The 19207-nt window shown below is 40.4% G+C and overlaps 2 protein-coding genes across 9 annotated transcripts; one reads left to right on the top strand and one right to left on the bottom strand.

The window, feature by feature from the left end:
• The first annotated feature begins 24 nt into the window (after positions 1 to 24).
• POLG2 (DNA polymerase gamma 2, accessory subunit) lies at positions 25 to 13419 on the top strand. Of its 5 annotated transcripts, XR_015278061.1 has the most exons (12): positions 25 to 584; positions 957 to 1104; positions 1240 to 1345; positions 1727 to 1900; positions 2878 to 3018; positions 3836 to 3916; positions 4498 to 4598; positions 5831 to 5968; positions 8074 to 8158; positions 8789 to 8872; positions 10002 to 10178; positions 10629 to 11641. XR_015278061.1 is itself a non-coding variant. In XM_086857467.1 (10 exons), the coding sequence occupies exons 1-9, from the start codon at positions 74 to 76 to the stop codon at positions 8111 to 8113; spliced, it is 1440 nt and encodes a 479-aa protein (XP_086713593.1). In that variant the 5' UTR covers positions 25 to 73; the 3' UTR covers positions 8114 to 8158; positions 10002 to 10874. The 5 variants fall into 5 exon arrangements, 2 of the variants coding, with proteins under 2 accessions (XP_086713593.1, XP_023794556.2); XR_015278059.1 differs by lacking the exon at positions 8789 to 8872 and having other exon boundaries at positions 10643 to 13419; XR_015278060.1 differs by lacking the exon at positions 8789 to 8872 and having other exon boundaries at positions 10629 to 11306.
• Positions 5588 to 11796, bottom strand: MILR1 (mast cell immunoglobulin like receptor 1). Of its 4 annotated transcripts, XM_023938790.2 has the most exons (9): positions 11714 to 11796; positions 11577 to 11621; positions 10457 to 10744; positions 9928 to 10212; positions 9300 to 9413; positions 8759 to 8848; positions 7849 to 7911; positions 7457 to 7515; positions 5588 to 6135 (listed from the first exon to the last, which is right to left on the bottom strand). In XM_023938790.2, the coding sequence occupies exons 1-8, from the start codon at positions 11745 to 11747 to the stop codon at positions 7463 to 7465; spliced, it is 972 nt and encodes a 323-aa protein (XP_023794558.1). In that variant the 5' UTR covers positions 11748 to 11796; the 3' UTR covers positions 5588 to 6135; positions 7457 to 7462. The 4 variants fall into 4 exon arrangements, with proteins under 4 accessions (XP_023794558.1, XP_023794557.1, XP_086713595.1 ...); XM_023938789.2 differs by lacking the exon at positions 7457 to 7515 and having other exon boundaries at positions 11714 to 11792; XM_086857469.1 differs by lacking the exon at positions 9300 to 9413 and having other exon boundaries at positions 11714 to 11792.
• Positions 13420 to 19207: the final 5788 nt, after the last annotated feature.

Genomic DNA, 19207 nt, shown 5'->3' with positions numbered 1-19207 from the left:
CCGCGCGGGGCGCTGCGCGTGCGCGTGCCCCGGCCCCCTTCCCCTCCCAGGCTCGCCGTGAGGGAGCGGCAAGATGGCGCTGGGCTCCCGCCAAGGCTGCCGCTGGTGCGGCCGCGCCGCCCTGGGGCAGTCGAGGCGGCGGCGAGTCCCGGAGCGGGTGGAGCCGGGCGGGTGCTCAGCGCGGCCGTACTCGGAGGGCAGCAGAGCTGCCGAGGCGGCGGGCGGGGCGGAGCTGCTGGAGGTGTGCTGGCGGCGGCGCTTTCTGCGGGGCGGCGCGGAGCCGCTGCCCTGGAGCGCCTACCTGAGCGGCCGCCATCCCGGCTTCGGGCCGCTGGGCGCGGCGCTGCGCGCCAACCTGGCGGCACAGTGGTGGGACTCGGCGCTGCCCATGCGGGAGCAGGTGTTCCCCATGGACGCCCCGCTCCACGGCCCGCCCGGCGCTCCCGGGGACGCGCAGGGGCTGCGGCTGCTACATCCGGAGACGCTGCGCGAAGCCCTCCAGGGCTGTGGGCAGAACCCTGGCGGCCCAGCCCTGGAAGAAGTGCTGGGGGCCACGGGGGTGCTGCGGGAGAGCCTCCTGCCCGGTAGGTCCCGGGTGGCTGCGCTCAGTCTGCACCCTGTGCGAAGCAGCTGCATTTTAAGGGATTTTTCCAGCTGCGTTAGTGGGCCAGGAATGTTCCTTCTGTAGACTGTGAATTTGTGTGCTTTTTGGACCTGACCAGCACAGGTGGGCAGTGGATGTGCTCCCTGTAATTTGGGGCAAAGTCCATTGAAATCAACGTGCCCAGAGGAACCAGCCTGCTTACCCCATGTTTGCAAAACACCAATGCTAATAAAGCTAGTGGGACTGCATGTACAAGCAACACTTGTATAATATATGCTTCATTTGTTGTTGGTAGAGTTAAAATATCAAAAACTTTCCTGTGGCCGCTAAAATCAGGGCCTTGTCTTTGTAGGTGCTCTGGCGCAATATGTCAGCTGCTTAGAGCTGGTCAACAGAAGACTGCCCTGTGGTCTTGCTCAAATTGGAGTGTGCTTTCATTCTGTTCCAAAAAGTGAACATTCTGTTCCAGAAAATGAACAACACAACAAAAACCTTACAAGGTAGAGTAATAGAGGAGTTAATACCTTATAACTAAACCAACTGTTTCACTTTTGGATTATTTTTGAATGCTGTTTCTTGCTTTTCCCCTGTTATTTCCCAAGGTGTTAACTTGCTGCCCTTGCTGTTGTTTAAAGAATAGGCGAGAGGACCACGTCTTTGCTTGCATGGTTTAGTTCTCCCAGAACTGCAGGACAGTGGCTCGATTACTGGCTACGCCAGAGGCTCCAGTGGTGGAGAAAGGTAACAGCATATCCATGGGGAATTTGGCCTGATCCTTTATATCTCATGGGGGGAATAGTCACCCTGGTTGGTTTTATGGCCTTACATTGCTGGCCTGTTGTAGGCACTCAAATAGGTGTATTTCTCGTGGAAATTGAGAAGCTACTGAAGTTGATGACAAACCTGATAAGTAGTTTATAACGTGACTTGCAGAAAGGCAAATGTTTTGTGTTTGTCAGTGATGTGAGATGAAAATGCCATAAAACAACCAAGAGATTTGAGCTGTAACTTATAAAAACCTTCTGCTGAAAGTGACAGACTTCAGTTTGCATTGCAGACTTATTTTTTGTAGTTACTATGGGATTCGTAGTAGTGATCACCTCTTACACCTCTTATTTTCAGTTTGCTGTAGGCCCGTCTAACTTCAGCAGCAGTGACTTTCAGGATGAAGAAGGCAGAAGAGGATTTAAGTTACAGTACAGCTTCCCTTGGGGAACAGAAACAATAGAAACATTGAAGAACCTTGGTGATACTGAATTGTTACAGCTGTATCCAGGAGAGAAATTAAAACTGCTGGTAAGCTTTACTGTATTAAACATCTTTCCTGATAGAGATGGTAATGTGTGAGAGAAATGGTTTCTTTGCTGATCCAGTTGCTAAGCATGTGGCTGGCTTTTTATTCATTTGCTGCAAGTAAATACAGTAGTACAGTTGATACTCTGCAGTCGTATCTCCATTTTCAAAAGCTGATAAAAGAGAGTTTGGTACTTTTTTTGCAAGGACTTCTTCAAAATTAGAAATAACCCCTGTTGACAAGACAGCTGTTGTCAGTGACATAGCTCTTTACCTGTATCTGTGAGTAGATGTAAGCACAAACTCAGATTGTGTTTTGCATTGTTCAGTTTGCATCAAAAAGAGCGTGGAAATGTGAGGATTTTTTCCTTGCTGTAGCTTGTTGTAGAAGTTTTTGTGGATCAGTGGCTTATAAAAATGGCTTTATAGAAAAAGGGAGGTGGACCAGAGGGAAACCTCGCCACTGATTATATTGAAGAGGGACAAACCTCTAATAAATGGCAATGTTTGGAGTTAGGCTGAACAGATAAAACCAGAGTAATTTTGTATTTTACCATTAAATTGTAACCTTCTCCTTCTCCTGACAGCCCTGCCGTTCCTGCTTTTGCCGTTTATTTCCACAAAATTGGGTTACCAGGGATTTCTCTGAATGTGTGGACTTACAGTCAGTTGGAAGTAATCTACAAACCTCCAAAAGAAAATGCAGAGTTTCAAGTGTATTTGCCATAGATTTAAATTTATGATCAAAGTGGCAGAGCAAGAAACTAATCCCATCTTGCCCTGACCTGCTTTCCCCACTGTTATAGTCTTACCTGGGTGCAGATACACCACTAAGATTGCTGGAACTGTTTTAAATAAATGTCTGTACCTTTATTGTAATAAGGGTGCTTGAACTCAGTGTTTCATTATACATTTAAATCAAGTAAAAAGCTTTTGGGGATGATCTTTGATGTTTTCCAACATGGGTTTTTTCTCTTCAGGGCCGAGATGGAAGGAAGAATGTCATCCCTCATGTTCTGTCTGTGAATGGGAATCTGGACCGAGGAGTGTTAGCATATCTCTTTGATTCTCTGCAGCTGGTTGAGAATCCATTAACAGCAAAGCAAAATTCACAGAGAAAGGTACCTTCATGTAGAAAATTTGAGAAAATAAGTACAACCCCCCAGACAATGCTGTAAATTCAAGAATGGTAATGTCTTCCTTTCCATGTGGCCATTCTGATCCCTTCCCAACTGGTGCAGACTGAACCCTCTCACAGGTAGCAGAGGCTGGCCTCATGGCACAGCCTCTGTGGTTTCTGTCACCCACATAAGCAATTTTTCTCATTTGGAGGTCCCCTTTCCTGTTTTACCCTTCTCTGTGATCAGTAGGTAGGCTCTTGCCATGCAAGTGATTGAGTTAAGAGAAATTGGAACGTAGCTGCAGTTTGTGGGAAGGGGTAATTTGTCTTTTCCAGCAGCATTTGAAAGTGGCTGAGAAGAATAGAAAAAGTGGGTCACAGGTGTAATGGGTCCTCAAAGACCATAATTTTCTCCACTTTTACCCTGTTTTCTGGAGTTTGAGTGCTGGCTGTCACTGCCTGTTACCCAGGCAGCTGTTTTGGCTTTAAGAACAGGCAGCAGACTGGATGAGAACTGTCTGCTGAGCTGTGTCTCATTACTCTGGCTCCATTCAAGGTGATGGAGCTCTGCTAACAAATCTTCATCTCTTTTCTGGAGCTCAGCCAAAATAGAGTAATTTCTGCCATATGAATGTATGCATAGGCTGTGTGCTCATATAAAGCTTCATAAGCTTCTAATTCAGGATTTTGTGCTGTGAGAAAATTTTTGTATGTTAAGAACCTTAATTTAATTTTTAAAAAATTGCTATTTCCTAGTTCTGTTTAGAATTGTATGATAAACACATTTAGTAATCTGTTGGCTTTTGTAAATTTGTTAGGTACTTAAGCTTCATCCTTGCTTAGCACCCCTTAAAGTGGCCTTGGATGTAGGAAAAGGTCCAACAACAGAGCTGAGGCAGGTACGTTGTAAGAGAATATTTTAATTTTGAGCATTGTCTCTCCGTGTAATCTGTTACAATTCCGACATTGTTTATATTGAGGAAAATCATGCTGCTGCTTTGACTGGAGATTCCTGGTTGTGCAGAGTTCATGGTCTCCTACTCTGCAGCTTATGGGTCACAGCCAAAGGAATTCATTGCAGGCAGTTCCTTGTGTGGACACAACTGCTTTTGGTACAATAGAGCTGATGCTTGTCCCTTGCAAAATTAAGGAAAATAAATAACACCATCCCTCTCAGCTTCTTAATCTTTCAGAATTATCTTAATGCATGAGTCACATGTTCAGGAGGATTTTTAAAAAGTTTTCATCTAAGTCAGTCATGAAGTTCCCATGGAAGGGGGGAAACTTACACTGGCATGTTTTTAAACAGAAGTGGAGACAGAACTGCCAGGCTATTTTCTGATTTGAGATTACTTCAGCCAAATTAACAGCAGCTAGGAATGTTAATACCACACTTGTTAGGAGTTTTAATGATTTCTTTGTATAGAGTCTCAAACTCTCAAAATCTGTCTTCTAACTTTTGTTTTTAAAATGAATGTAGGTTTGTCAAGGATTGTTCAATGAACTGACAGAAAATGGAATTTCTGTATGGCCGGGTTATCTGGAAACTGGGCATATGTCTCTGGAAAATCTTTATGCAAAGTAAGGAGAAACAGTCTTTTGGAAATTAAACTGTGGTCAAAGATGACTTTCTGTGGGCTGCTGTTGATGCCTAGAGGGGCTACCTAGAACAGAGGCTAGACAGTGTTAAAGTAGGTATTTATTTTAAAAGGCCTTCAAAGGATTTACCTTGGGCCATGCAAGCCGTGGCTCCACCCAAGATGGACACCGGGTCACAAGTTTTCATACTTTTGTAAGTTTTGGTCCATTTCCATATTTGGGTTAATTGTCAAATTACAGTTTCAGTTAATGAAGTCACATCATCCCAGATTACTTCCCTCAATTTGTTGGTTTAACTTTTTGGGCCTGAAGCTGCAACAGTGTCCTTGGTTCTTGGGCTGGAAAAGAATTGTTTTGTCTGACTGAGCTGTGAGGAGAACTTGCTCACCCTCTGTATGAAGTTCAGAGTTACATACCAATGCAGTACAGAATCAGGAAAATATGAAAGCTAAAACTTAAGGCATCACTGCAAATATGCCTTTTTTCAGTAGGAAGTAATTGAATGTGGTAACTGACTGAAGGGGACCCTGAACTACAGAGTTGGATTGAAGTAGTTTTATTATGAAAAGCGCATATCAGATGATTTTTAAAAGCTGTTATTTAAAAAACAAATTTCTTCAGATGAACTATAAGCTTGCAGAACTGTTTCCCATCCTCATCCCCATTTTTGTGTTTGGTCTGGTTCTGTGTTTCTTTCTTATGTACTATTTCAAACAACCCACTGTGTCTAGTCTTGAACTTGATAGTTCTTCCAAGCCTGGAACCACTGACATTAGTGATGTGATGGAATTGTTTGTGGATATAAAAACAACTGTTCAATTTTGGGGGCTTCATGTATAGTTTGTTGACCAGGATTGAATGTGGGGCATATGACTTCTCATGTCAAAGCATCTCGATGAGGGATTTTTTTCTGAGACAAAAGAAATGCAACTATCTGTTCATGTGCAGTAAAACAAAGTCAGAAAGATAAATTCTGCTTGTACAAAAATACTCTTTTAATAGGTTACTAAATAAGATTATTTTTATATACTAAAGTAGCTAAGTAATTTAAAGAAATGTAATCAGAAAAGCAAAGAATGGCAACAAGAAACCTGGAGGTGTCACACTGGACTTAGTAATACAGTAAAACTAAATGTTTATGGTCATTTGTATGTAAGTTATCTGATTTTTTCCATGCACCAAAAGCAGTAACAGATGGGTTCTTCTCTCTGCAGGTATGATGAGATGAGTATTCTCTTCATGGTCTTGATAAGTGATGGCACTCTAGAGAATGGAGTAGTCCAGCTGAGAAGCAGAGACACCACCATGAAGGAAATGATGCACATTTCCAGGCTGAAGGACTTTTTAACTAAGTATGTTACATCAGCCAAAAATGTGTAAACTTAAACTTGTTGAATAAAAGGATTTTCTTAGACATCTTTGCCTGAACTGGTTTCAGCGTTGTCATGGACTTAGTGGTTTCACTGCAACAACTTGGTGGTGCATGTGTTTTCAGTCAAATCTGGGTCTTCCAGGTTACCTTGGAAAAAGGGAAAAGTTTGTCCCTTATTAGCAAGGCTAACCATTGCTTTTAATATCATACTGAAAGTGCTCCATCCTAAGCTAAAAATTCAGCTTTTCTCTGTATTGCTGACACAATTGTGACCTCTGCTGGAAAATTATATATTTTATAAAAGACTTCAAAATCTTAAATATTTTAATAGCATCAGTATCTTTGTACTGTTTGTAGGAATGTATTTTAGTCACATGGCTTCAGTTCTTAAACATGTGAGCTACTTCATCTTGCACTTGATAAACATAAAAAACCAGAAATACATTACAAGGAGTAACAGAGAAACAGATTTAAATAAATTGTAAATGTTTTTTAAAGAACATTTTTTGTGGACAAAATATCTGTGTGTATAAAATGGTGGAAATAACTAATGTGTGATCATATTTTTCCTGTACCTAAGCACAGTGATTATAATCAGATACAAGAGTTTGCAGAGATACAGAACTGCGTGTTTCTGATCTTGTCTAGATTTCCAGTGCTTGTATAGCTTTTTCAGTCCCTGTATAAAGGGCTTGAGGTTTGTGCAGCAGGATCTGTGGCCTCTGATAGTCATTAGTGTAATGAAAAACAAGGACTTGTCTTAAAATATTCTACTAACATGGTGCTCACTTAACTATCAATGAGTTATTTGTAACAATAATAATTGCAGTATGGAGTATTTATGCTAGATGTAATCAAGGTTAGCATAATGTGACTTATTAAACTCATGGAATTCTAATCTGGCTATGGAGTGGTATTAAAACAACCCAGCAACATCTTCGTTTCCTGCCTGTAGCAGGATACAGAATTTATTTTGAAGTCAGCTGTCCCAAATTAATTTTAGCAATATTTCTCTACTCTGAGAGCAAAAGTACTGTTCAACTGAGAAATTGCTATCCTTGCAGGTACATAGAGGCCAAATACAGGTCCTCTAGTGCCTAAGAGGGATGTTTTTTCTTTTTTCGTTATGCTGGACAAAAGCATTTTGGTTATTTTATGTCTTCAAACAATCCAGTTTCTACTTTATCAGAATTGTTAAATGTTCAGGAACTTAAATCTGGGTGAAAGCTTTACATGTAATTGTAAGTTTTATCTGTTTGCTTTTTCTCATAAGTTGAAGTCCTTAGATATTATGGCTTAGAGATTTTGCTTAGAAAATGAGCTACACTGCCTGTCTACAAACCATTTAGGCCAGGAAATTGGTATCTAAATATCATCTTACTGTGTGCAGCTGTTGAAACTTAGCATGTTTGAGGGCTGAAAAATTCTCTAAAAGTATGTGATTAAGTTAATCAGAAAAAAATTATACCTGTACTCAGTCTCTGATGAGGACCTTTGAATAGACTGTAGAACATGCCCTCTTCCCTGCTAAAAGCCAGAATAACATAATTCATAATTGCTTTTTGGTACAGAAACACAGAAGAGGAATTAACATTACATCAGCAATGTGGTTACTAATAACATCTTCTGTGTGGTTTCATAATGAGGCTGTTGAATTTGCTATAGAATGATTTGTTGGGGTTTTTCTTTCTTCTTTTCCCCCCTCCTCATAAGTTTTAAAGCTATTTTAGTTTTTCCATAGTAACTAAGCAATTTCATAAGCAATTGCAAGTATTTAAGCCCTGCCTCCACCCAGCAAAGCCCCCTCAAAACATATTTGTGTGCATCAGATATTCCAATATTATAGCTAGAGGTTTTCACCTTTTTCCTCTTCTCTTCTAATAACACAGAAATTGATGTATTCTTCTTCTGGTTTAACAGGCTCTGGATTAAAGATGATAAACAGCAGATAACTCAATTAAAAACAACTTGAATCAGACTTTTTTTATTTCTGTAATCTTGGAACAAAGCAGTGAGATTCCATACTGAATATAAATCATGGAGCATCCATGGGCCATATCAGACCTCTTATCATTGTCCTTGCAGGCTGAGACCAGGCATGAGCAGCTGCACAGCACTGAGCTGAACCAGCAGGGCAGGGAGAACTCTTACCTACTGCATGAACAGGAAGGCAGGTTTATTTGCATTTACTCTATTTGGATATTTAGAAATGGGAAACATTAATGCCTTTGCATTTGCCTTTGCTATTGTTTTGTTTGGGGAGGTTCTTATTCCCTTGGAAAGAGGCATTCACATTCAAGGCAAATGTAGAAACATGCAAATTCAGAGCATTGTGGCTGTCAGGTAATGTCTTCATTATTGCATGTTTTCTGCAAGTCAAGTACTAAAAGAACACAGGTCAGTTGCTTTGTCATCACCTCATAATTTCAGTTTGAACTGACTTTGAATCTTGCCACACTTAAGAAGGATTGAATAAAGAACTAAAATACTGAGCAATTTTGAACAGAATGCAGAAGCTATGCAAGTTTCATTTTGCTACAGCTTTATATAGCTCACTATTGTCTGTTAGTAAATGGCCATTACACCCTTTTTTTATTAAAACCCCAGTTCATTTAACCAGCTGCAGTTTTGGCTGCATGGCTGTCAAATGATTCCAGATACTGATTCTGAGGGATTTCAAATAATGCCTCTGCCCGGAGGGTCAGTGGGTGTCGCAGTGATTTTGCAGTACCTGAAAAAACCTGACTGCAGGGGGGTGACAGGAACTTACCAATCTCTGAGTATATGACTTCATTTTCAGACTCCTCTGCATTCACTGTTGAAGTAAGGCCAATTGAGGGCCTGGTAGACTTAAATTTTTCTGCAAATTATAAAAGAAAAACAGGTATGTGTATATATCCATATATATATATATCCATATATATATATAAATATTTCCTAGAAATAAACAGTTTCAATGTATTTTTTAATATTTGGAGACCTCAAATAATGTTATTTTCACAATCAAAATTATTCTTTAACAAAGGGCACTTAAATAATTTCTCTTTTCAGTAAGGTCAAATTCCTTCCAGTGTTTTTGAGTATTACGTTAGCTGTTGCTTTGCCTCCCCCACCCCAGATCTTTCATCTAAAACACAGCTCAGAGATTTGGCCTTGTCAATGTCTTGTTAAACTGCCAATGCTACTTCAGAGGAGATGCAACAACATGATAAAATGCCAGGAGCTACTCTACTGAAAATGTGATATTTACACACTGAAATATATCGACAACATAAATTACCTTTGGAAAAAGAAATATTCAAATAACTCACTTGCTTTATACAAAGGAATTATGAAAAACGGAATTGCCAGAGCAAATCCTATTATGAGCAGTAGCAGGATCAGCCCAAGAGAAATTATCAGGGGCTGAGAATGGCTTCTCTCTTCTGCCAAAAAGAAGGGGAAAAAAAAGTGTTTATGCAATGAAGTGTTGTTTCATATTTTATGAATTTTCTGAAAATTGAAATCAAGACTTGAAATTTCTTTCAGCTTTTAGATTAACTGGGGTTAATGTAACTGTTCATTGGAGTCCCAAGGGCTCTGTGGTCCAGCATAAGGAAGGGAGCTTGTTGGTGCCAGTTACGGTCTTTCATAGCACCAGAGAGAAAAACGAAACCAGACTCTCTCCAAGGTGGGCCAGGGGTCTCTTGTAAAAGTGAGTCTTTTACAGACATCCTTCATGGTCACTTCAACTTCTGCTGCTATCTCGGATGCATGAAATTCTATGGTTTTGCATTAATTTTAAAACCTCCATTTTCTTTTTCTAATTTTTTAAAAAAATATGCTTGGAACATCACATTGCAGGAACAAAATATCTGGCAAAAAACTTGCATAGTTACAACATTCTGAATTTTGTGTGATCCCCATTTGTCAAAAGTAGTAACCTCTTTTCATTCATACCTGCTAATGTAAAGTTGAAAGCGTTGCTGTATTTTGTATTATTGGGAAAACTGTTATTAGCTTTGCATTTATAGGTTCCAAAGTCACTAAGGGAGTCGATAAATAGAAAAATCACAGCTGCTTCCCTCTTCTGCATCGTCTTTTGGGGAGAAATGTTTTGTGTTCCTTTGAAGAATAGATACGTGATGGGAAGGGATCCGTTCTCCGAGAAACAGGACAGGGTCACGTTCTGGCCTTTCTTTGCTTGAGAGGTGGGTGAGCTCAGCACTGGTTTGGAAATTGGCTCTGTAGAAAGAAAACTGAAAAGTCTGAATCACAGAGTAAAGGACAAGCTCCAGGCATGACTTGAAGTGACAACACTGGTAAAAGAGCTGGGCATGGAGGATGCAGGGGCCGTGAGCACTGGCAGGAGAGCGCTGCCAGCTCCTGGGGTAAGAACAGCAGTGAAGTTCAGCTCCTCAGTCAAGAAAAGAGGTGGTTGTGCGTCCCTGCAATAACCTGTGCTGGGAAGGTGTACAGCAAGACATACCTATGAGGGTGATGTTGAGGCTGTTGCTGTATTTTCCACCACTGGAGTTGTTATACTCAGCTTTGCACTTGTATTCCCCCATGTCGCTGGCAGAGCTGATGGTCAGGGTGAACAGTGCAGGGGTCAAGTCTGACCTGTTTAAAGCAGATACCTGCTGGTTGTGCTTGAACAGGGTGTATCTGACAGGTGGAGATCCAGGCTCAGAGAGGCAGGAGAGGGTCACATTCTGCTTCATCACCACATTCAACGTCCCCTGAACCAGTACAAGCTTGGGATTGGACAGCATCTCTGGAAAGAAAAAAGAACTGAGTGAGTTGATTGTACCTATGACCAAAGAAAGCCCCAGATTTTTCCCAAAATATGTTGACAACCAAGCTATGCTTATTTGTGTTGAAATGCCATTATACTTTTTCCAACCTCTAATAGCAGGCAAATCAATTACTTTTCAAAACCAGAAATCATGCAGCTTCACACATGATAAAAAGTGCATGTGTCCGTGCAAAAGAGGCACAGCCACACAAAGCCCACAGATGAGTTTAGATGAACCAACAACTTTTGAACTACAGCAATTAAAATAATAGTAGTGTAAAAGATTAAATGAAATATTGTGGAGTATTAATTGTAGGAGCCTATAAAGTAACTTTATATATTAGTTGAGAGGTAGCATGCGAACCTGAAAGCAAAAGCAGTATTTTATTTGTGGCTGTCTATTAACAGACAGAACTAACCTTCTGTAAGTAGACTGGATTTGGATAGTAGCATTAAGAGCCTTGATGGTCTCTCAAATTTGTTTGCTTTCATGAACTTAAACAAATGAAGTTGCAATAAAAACCTGTCTTTCCGTAGAAAATGGTACTGAACTAGTCATGATTAAAATAAATGATGACATTTCCATGGGGGTAAAAAATGTTTTAGCAAGTTAAAGTAATTTTGACTTTACATACAGGTCAACAAAGAGACAGTTATCTTTGTTTAGAAACTTTTAAACTGACTCAATTCACAGAGAGGCTAAATATTTAATTTGGCATTAAATTTTTGGATGTTTTTAAATCCCTCCCCCATTTTTTTGGATAACAGTCAGTCTCGGCACATACCTCAAAACCAACCAAAGAGAACCTACCTTTGCCATTTGCAGTAGTTTTCTGTATATGCTGAGACATTTGACCTAAGAGAAGAAAAAGAAAAGCTTTCAGACAAGGAACAATGGTTCTGGTTTAGAAAGATTTGTAATATGAAAGAAACATATCCTTGGCTTACAGTAGGAAAACAGCAGAATTGCAAGAAAAAGCATTTTCTGAATACTGAGCAAGAGAGCTGTGGAGTTACATGACAGAGATCTTTGTTCTGAAGGAGATGGAGGAGTGGCTATAGGACTTAAGGAAGTTCTAAATATGGAAACTGTGCTGATCAGTGCTGGTCTTTACTCATATTTCTGTGGAGAATTTTGTCATATCCTGCATACATTTAGTCTATGGCAGGCATAGGAGTGGGCAGAGAAAGCAGTGGGGTGGGGAGCAGCAGTTTGGGACACAGGTAGATGTTGTGTCCAGCTCTCCTGAGATGTGGCTGATGTGAGCAGCAGTTTCCCCCATGAGTTGTATGGCAAAGCCATCCTGCCCTGCAGTACAAAACCAGGGAGTGACTGGGGGTGGGAAAGGCTTCTAAAAGCATCAAGTTCAACCATTCCCCCAGCACTGCCAGGTCAACCACTAAACCCTGTCCCAAAGTGCCGTGTCTACGTGTCTTTAAGTCCCTCCAGGTGACTCCACCACTTCCCAGGGCAATCTGTGCCAATGTCTGACAACCTTTTCCATGGTGAAGTTTTCCCTGATATCCAATTTAAACCTCCTGCAGTGCAACTCAAGGCTGATTCCTCTTGTTCTCTAGGGAGGAGGGATGAACCCCCACCTTTCTCCTTTTGACTAGTTGTTCTAGCACTCTTCTGGTAAGGGAATTAATGAGATCACTGATCCATATCAAAGAGACACACATTTGCTAGAGATGATGTGAGTGATAGCTGAGACTAAGGAAGTACATGGCACTGGGTGGGTTTTTAGCAGCAATATAATTTTAAAAAAACAGTCTAACAAAGTCAAATCTATAGAAGTTTTAAGGTGTTAATAAGTCCAGCTTGTTAAGAAAATATTTCAGTTGAGCTTCAAATAGTAAGCTGTAAGGAAGTGAGATCTTGTACTAGAAGGTACAAATCTCATAAAGAATTTGAGTTCAACACTACTGCATAAACAAACCTGATGACTAATTTGATGAAGTAATCAGTAATACAAAGCTACATAGTGACAGTCTTGGCAAGTTGATGTTCTTTACTCTGGGCGAAGTAAATGTCAGCTGTACATGGGCAATGCCTTCTGCAGAACTCCAGGCCCTGTTGTATAATTGCTTACACAGAAAATGACTTAATAGTGATCCTTGTCTTATTTCTTTCTTACCACTTTCTGAAGGCAACAAAACAAAGCCCTGCAGTCCTTCCATGGGTCATATAGAATCCCTCCCAAATCCTTGGCTGTTGCAGCATTGCAAAATTTCCTTACAGAACATTGTGTACACTTCCTTCCTCCTTGTTTTTTTAATTTTGGTGGAGGTTTACTTGTTTGGGTTTGTTTTCTTTTTAAATTTAAGTCTCCACCCTCCGCTCAGAAATGTTTCTGATGTGGAAACGCTGTCAGCAAACTGCAAGAGCGGAACATCTTTCCCCAGCTGTCAGGAAGCACGTGTGAAAGTGCAGCAGGCAGGGGGAGGATGGGGCTGTTTGTGCATTTTGCTGCTGTGAGAGGCTGCTTTTGTGAGAAACCTTCACAAACAGCCCTCAGGAGCCCTGGCTGCTGGTGCTCACCCGCAACCCAATGCTTTTTATAAGAAGGTGCTTAGTTTTGTGTGTGGGTAAAGGGGAGTAGTTACACAGCAAAAGAGCTGTGATTTTGGCCATACTTTCTAAAAAAATAAAAGTTTAGTTATCACCAGAATCTCTCATGTACAGCAGCTTTAATGGCGTGCAGGCTCCCTCAGTATGCACAGCCTGAGTGTTCAGAGAAGACAAGTGCTGGTCCAAACCCCTGGTTTCTGTTGGGAAGAGAGAAGTTTGCTCTCATGTGTGTTGTTTTTCAGGCAGAGCTGGCTATTGCCTTTGGACAAAAAGGATGTTGTTTTTTTCAGCATGTGTGCAGAGAATTTTGTAGCAGCAGTAAGATACTGTGTCAGCTTGGAGTTCCCTTTTTATTAGATTTGCAAATTTCCTGCCTGGAATTAATGTGGTTGTACATATAAGGAGAACTGAATAAATTTGACAAAGAATAATGAGCAGAACATTGCAGAACAGAAGTCATCCAGCCAAAACAAGTAAGTTAAAACCTCAGAAAGGGAAATATATATCACTTGGTGCTGTGACAATATTCTGCCTCAAGTGAGCAGGTGGAAGGGAATAAGCCAAACTGACCTCTCATTCACAAGGTTAGTTCTTGAACTTGAGGATGAAAATAGTGTGATAGTGTTCTGTAGTAAGGCTGTGATGGCATCACACTGTGTTCCGTCAGGCTTCCAAGGAAATTTGTGTGTTTCAGCAGAATTATAAGAAGGATTATATATAGTTATTCCCAGTCCCAGTTTCTCATCCTGAGAGGTCCTGCATTCTGGAAGAGCATCTGCTGCAGTGGATGTCTGCAAAAGGTTTGCTAGAAATCACAGTTATGTGATTATGGGCTGACAGTTATGTCTGGTGATGAATTAAATCAAGGCTTCTGTTTTGCCTGCAAAAAGGTTTTACTGGTACAGGCAGGTCACTGAATACTGGATTTTCACACTCCTACTCAAGAAGGCTGTGGGGGAAAATCTGCTGTTTATTTCAAGTACGTGGTGTTTGATTGTGAGAGAATTGTTTTTCTGGAGAACAAGTATGAGAACAAGAGGAAAGGATCTCTTTTCTATGCATATTTATGGTAACTTTAAATTTCTTCTGTTTATGAATGAGAACTTTGACATAGTGAATGCTTTTCAATTGATAGCAGATTGCAAAGAGCATGTCAGCAGGTGAAAGGAACTTTTGGGTGCCCGATTTGATAAACCTAGCAGCTCCCAAATCCCCCAAAGATGAAATATTTTAAAATGGTATGTCTGTCCTCTGAATCATCTCCCAACAATGGAAAAAGAAAGAAAAAAAAAAAATTGATGAAACACCAAAAATTTGGGTTACTAATGCATTTCTCTTGGGATAAATTCAAACATCACTGCATGAAAAGTGTTCCAGACAAATATTTTCAGGAGTTGCTTTAACAATGTAGGATAGAGTGCTCTGTTAGCTTAATCACTCAGCTTATTCACAGATGTAATTTTAACTTTTTTCTGGTTCCTAACCTCTGATAAAAGTTAAACTTTTTTTTCCCTCCCCTACAATACTTAACATATTTAATGAAAAACTGTTTAAAAAAGAATACATATTCCAGGACTGACAATATCTATTTTTCAGCCGTTTTCAAACCTCTCTTGGTGTACTCTGAGGTGTAGCTGAGGAGTATCTGCCCTTCTGTGCAGTCATCCATCAGTTATATGAGGAGCAGCAATGGCTGGCTGTGTGTGGGCACCTGCAGCAGATTAGGAGCAAATCAATTCTGCCTCTTGGTTTGCACAGACTGCTGAAAGATTTTCTGTCAACTTGGATCAGCTTGTTGAATCACTACAACTGAATTTTAGTCATTAAACTGATGGGGAATAATGCTTGGGGAATCATCAAGCAATATTAAAATAATGGTAAGAGAAAGAGAAATATTTCCAGGATTAATTCCCTCTGCAGCCAGAAGTTACTGACCTCTCCTCTATCACTGCTCATACTCTGATGGTTATTGCTGTAGAGCTTGAGGCTATTTTCCGGCTGCATCTGGAAATGCTGTATGTTAAGCAAAACAAGTGCAAATCCTGGTCCATTGCCAGTAAAGGGCACTGTGTGACAGTGACAGGGTGTGATGTGTGTTTCTGAACTGAGGAACTTGTTCATCCAGTAGTGGACAGCATCTAAAAATGTCCTGGAGGAGCTGAATCAGTCACACACTGCTGGCACAGAGAAAATTTGAGGTGCTACTACAGACCATAATCATATTGTAATCATCAATAGATTTCACATTTCCGGAAGAAGGGATTTCTCTCATTTGTCTGAAGGAATTTCTGAGGTATATGGAAGTGTGTGCTGTGTGAAATACAAGTCAAGACAGATTTCTAGTGTTCTTTTCAGTGTCGCATTGTATCAGTAAGGAAGCATAAAACCAAATATTAATAATTAGCTCCTGTTGTATTAAAAGTAGAACTTCCAGGGTGAAAGTCTCAGTGATATTCTGTCATTATCAGCCTTCTGGTTCCTTTACTTTCCAGGTGTAATTTATGTTGCCATTTGGAGGAGGTGTTGGCTATCAGTCATCCTGTGTTCAATTGTGAAAGGGGGCAGTGAGGGAACCCAGTGTGCTTCACTGCCTTGCTCATCTCCCAGCAGATGGTGCCATTGTGAAATGTAATTTATACCCAGACAAACTGGGCAATCCAGAGTTATTGTAAATTGTAGAACTTCCAGACTCCTCAAAAAAGGCAATGTTAATTTCTTTAATGTTCTTGTAAATATTCAAATCCATGGAGAAAAATTAATTTTTATTCTTCTCTAGGGAGGCATAAAGAGATGCTTTTAAAACAAAAGTAATTGGTGCAAACGTCCCACTTTCAAGAGAAGACAATATGCCCTGAAAATGTAGGTAGAAAGAAGTTGTTTCATTCCCAGCTCACCAGGGATTTGTCTAGACTTGTGAAAACAGCAATATTGCTATAGTTTTCTATCTGTGAGTATACTGAAACAGGAATTGGTAAGTAAGCAAAACAGTTCCCAGCTGTAAGAAATCAAAGCAGTTAAACCATTAAGTATGTCAGGAATTGAGGGATTAGAATTCAGAGTTGTTCTTGATTCAGTTACTGGAAAACTTGTGTTGATTTCAGTGTAGATAGACTGAAAGATAGATTGATTTCTGAGTTTTAAAAATTTTTAAAATAAAATTTAGAAAAATCCTAAACATCTGTAGATACACCTCTGTAGAAATCAACTGTATTTAATATCAGTAAACCTACACATGAAATCATGTGTAACCTCCATTATCAGTGACAAGATTTCTGAGCCCAAAAATGTTTAATCAATTAATCAGTGAGCTAGAACTGGAAGGCAACACGCACAAAGCCTTCATCTTTTCTGAAGGAAGTGAAGCTGCCATCAGGAATGGGCATTTGAGACCAGGAGTTTGGCTGGAATTGATGGGTGAGATGTGAGATGTCCGTGCTGGAGGTGGGCACTGCGGCTGCTCTTTGCTGAGAGCGCATGGAAACAAGCAGCTGCAGTGTGCTGGGAACACCAAGCTCCCTTTCCTGTCGTAAGGCACTGGCTGAAAACACTCTATTTGCAGAGGGAAAATTTTGAAACTCTTATTCAGCATTTTTCCTTTAGTTAGGGAAATAGACTTTGCCTCTCATTTCAGCAAAGCTCTGTTCAGTTGCCAGAGCTGGTGGCTCTTACGAAATGTCACATGTGAGCAAGTAGCAGAGGATCCAGCCAGTAGAAACAGGGATTGTGAATCCCCAGATGAGGTTTAGTGTGTAAGGATCCAATTCATTGGCAGTAGATTAAATGTGATGATTCCCATGGGTTTCAAAGGGCATTCAGTCAGATTATAATGGCTATTCTGACTGCTTCAGAAGGTGTGTTGCATTCCTGAGGTCAATCCTGCTTTTCCCACAGATATAATAGGGATTGAATAGTTCTTTATATGATGTGTATTAGAATAAATTTGATCTTACATAATTCAGAAATACGTATCTTGAGAGATGACAATAAAATGGCTGTTAGGAAAATATGCCTTTGTGTTACTGCCACAGGCACTTCAATTTGACATCCTTTAGGCCAATGTGATTTCCAGCTTAAGTGTGGAAGATTGTCTCAAAATGTTCCTGTGTATTTGAAATGTTTTTCTCTCAAGTTTCATGTAATTTTGGCCCAAATTCCTGCAGTGGAATTTAATTCTTGGGTTTTGGTGAGTAACTTGATTTTCCTCTCCAAGACAATGTTGAGGCTTGTCAGGAATATGACAGTTTAATCAGCCTGTAGAACCTTGTGAAATGGACTTCACTTGGGAGTGACATCTGGCAGCAGCCTCAGGTTTTGGCACTATTAAACCCTAATCCTGAGCTATTCCATCCTAAAAGCTGGCCTTTCCACTTGAGCCTGAAACTAGCCTGGCTGTGACCTGAGTCCTGCTGGCCCTTTCTGAAGGATATTGGCCCACCTCACTCTCCTTTCCCCGCTGGGGCTTAGAGGAACCTTTTTCCCCCCGTGGGAAAGACTGATGTGATTTTGCTGAGCTTTTTACGTCCTGCTGAATTCTTTGACGGGGAAAGGGGGAAGGGGAAAATCTCCTTCCTTCCTATTTTTTTGTTACCAATAGCAAAAGTTGATTTACCTTTGTTCTCCACCTGCCACGTGTTCTCCTACTCTTTTCCTTTACCTGTCTCTGGGGACCATGGTTGGCAGCTGGCCAAGACACCAGGCTTTTGTTGGTGGTTGTTTAAAACAGGCTGGGCTGAGCAGGACAAACACTATTGCTAGTTAACAGTTTAGTCTTAATTGCTGTGACTATTGTGCCATTCTGTAAAACAGACAGAGAGGCCTCTCATGCAGCCTATACATTGTTAAATAGATGAGTGTTTTCCTTCTGTTTCCTTTTGTAAAATTCCACACTGATGTGGGTAATACAATCATTGAAGTAGACTTATAACTTTAAAATACTGGTTTGGGGGAAAAACTACAGCTTTCATTCACCCCAGGAGGAAAGAAAGGGATTTCATATGAACAGTGAAGCTTATGAGAACTGTCTGTCCTCATTTATGGACTTCTGTGAATGTATTTTGTATTGTTTTATGCAGTGTTTTAACAAGCCTGGAAAATGCTGTTGGAATTAAAGAAAAGTACTGACTCTGTCCACAGGGGAAAGAACAAAGAGATTAAGAGTTGAGCACTCAGTTTTCAAGAATAACTAAATCACAGCTTGGGGAGTTCTGGGTCACACAACTTGAGAAATATTTTCTGAAGGGCTTGGTTTCAACTCATTTTTCAGGCCTTTAGGCGTCTGTCAGTATCAGGGCTGGAGGGAATGGCTTGAGTCTGACTTAAAAGTAGGCTGATACACTGAGAGGAATATCCTGGACAACAGAGAAGTGTTCTCTGTTTCAAATTGTGTCAGTGCTGCTGTAGATTTCTGCTGAGAATTGAAACTCCATCCAATTCTTTTCCTCAGGGGTTTAAAGTTTGTGATTGTATCCTTTGTACAGTCCTAACTGCATAAAAAAAAATCTGGTGCAGATCCATGTTTTTGATATATGATGGTAGTATGAGAGATCCACCTGTCAGTATTCTAGTCTCACACAACAGTACCTAAGCTTTTTGAGATAATTTGAATTTATTGTATAACCTCCAGTAAAGTTGTTCTTTGCCACAGCAAAAATGGGAGACCTAAGAATGGAGGTAAAGGGGGAAAATGAGTAATTATGTATATCTATTCTCTGAAAGAGTCCTCTGTTAGGATGAAGGGAAATATTTGCTCAAGTATCTGCTGAGGTCAAGTACCAAAGGTAATTTTTGTTCCTAAATGGTTAATGGTGACTTAAAAATACCCATATTGACAGGAACTGCAGGATAATGTCATTGGAACTTCTTGTTTTTTT

The sequence above is a fragment of the Cyanistes caeruleus genome, chromosome 19 (genome assembly GCF_971803275.1).
Source record: "Cyanistes caeruleus chromosome 19, bCyaCae1.hap1.1, whole genome shotgun sequence".
NCBI lineage: Eukaryota > Metazoa > Chordata > Aves > Passeriformes > Paridae > Cyanistes > Cyanistes caeruleus.
This window is presented reverse-complemented; position numbering and strand designations above follow the sequence as displayed.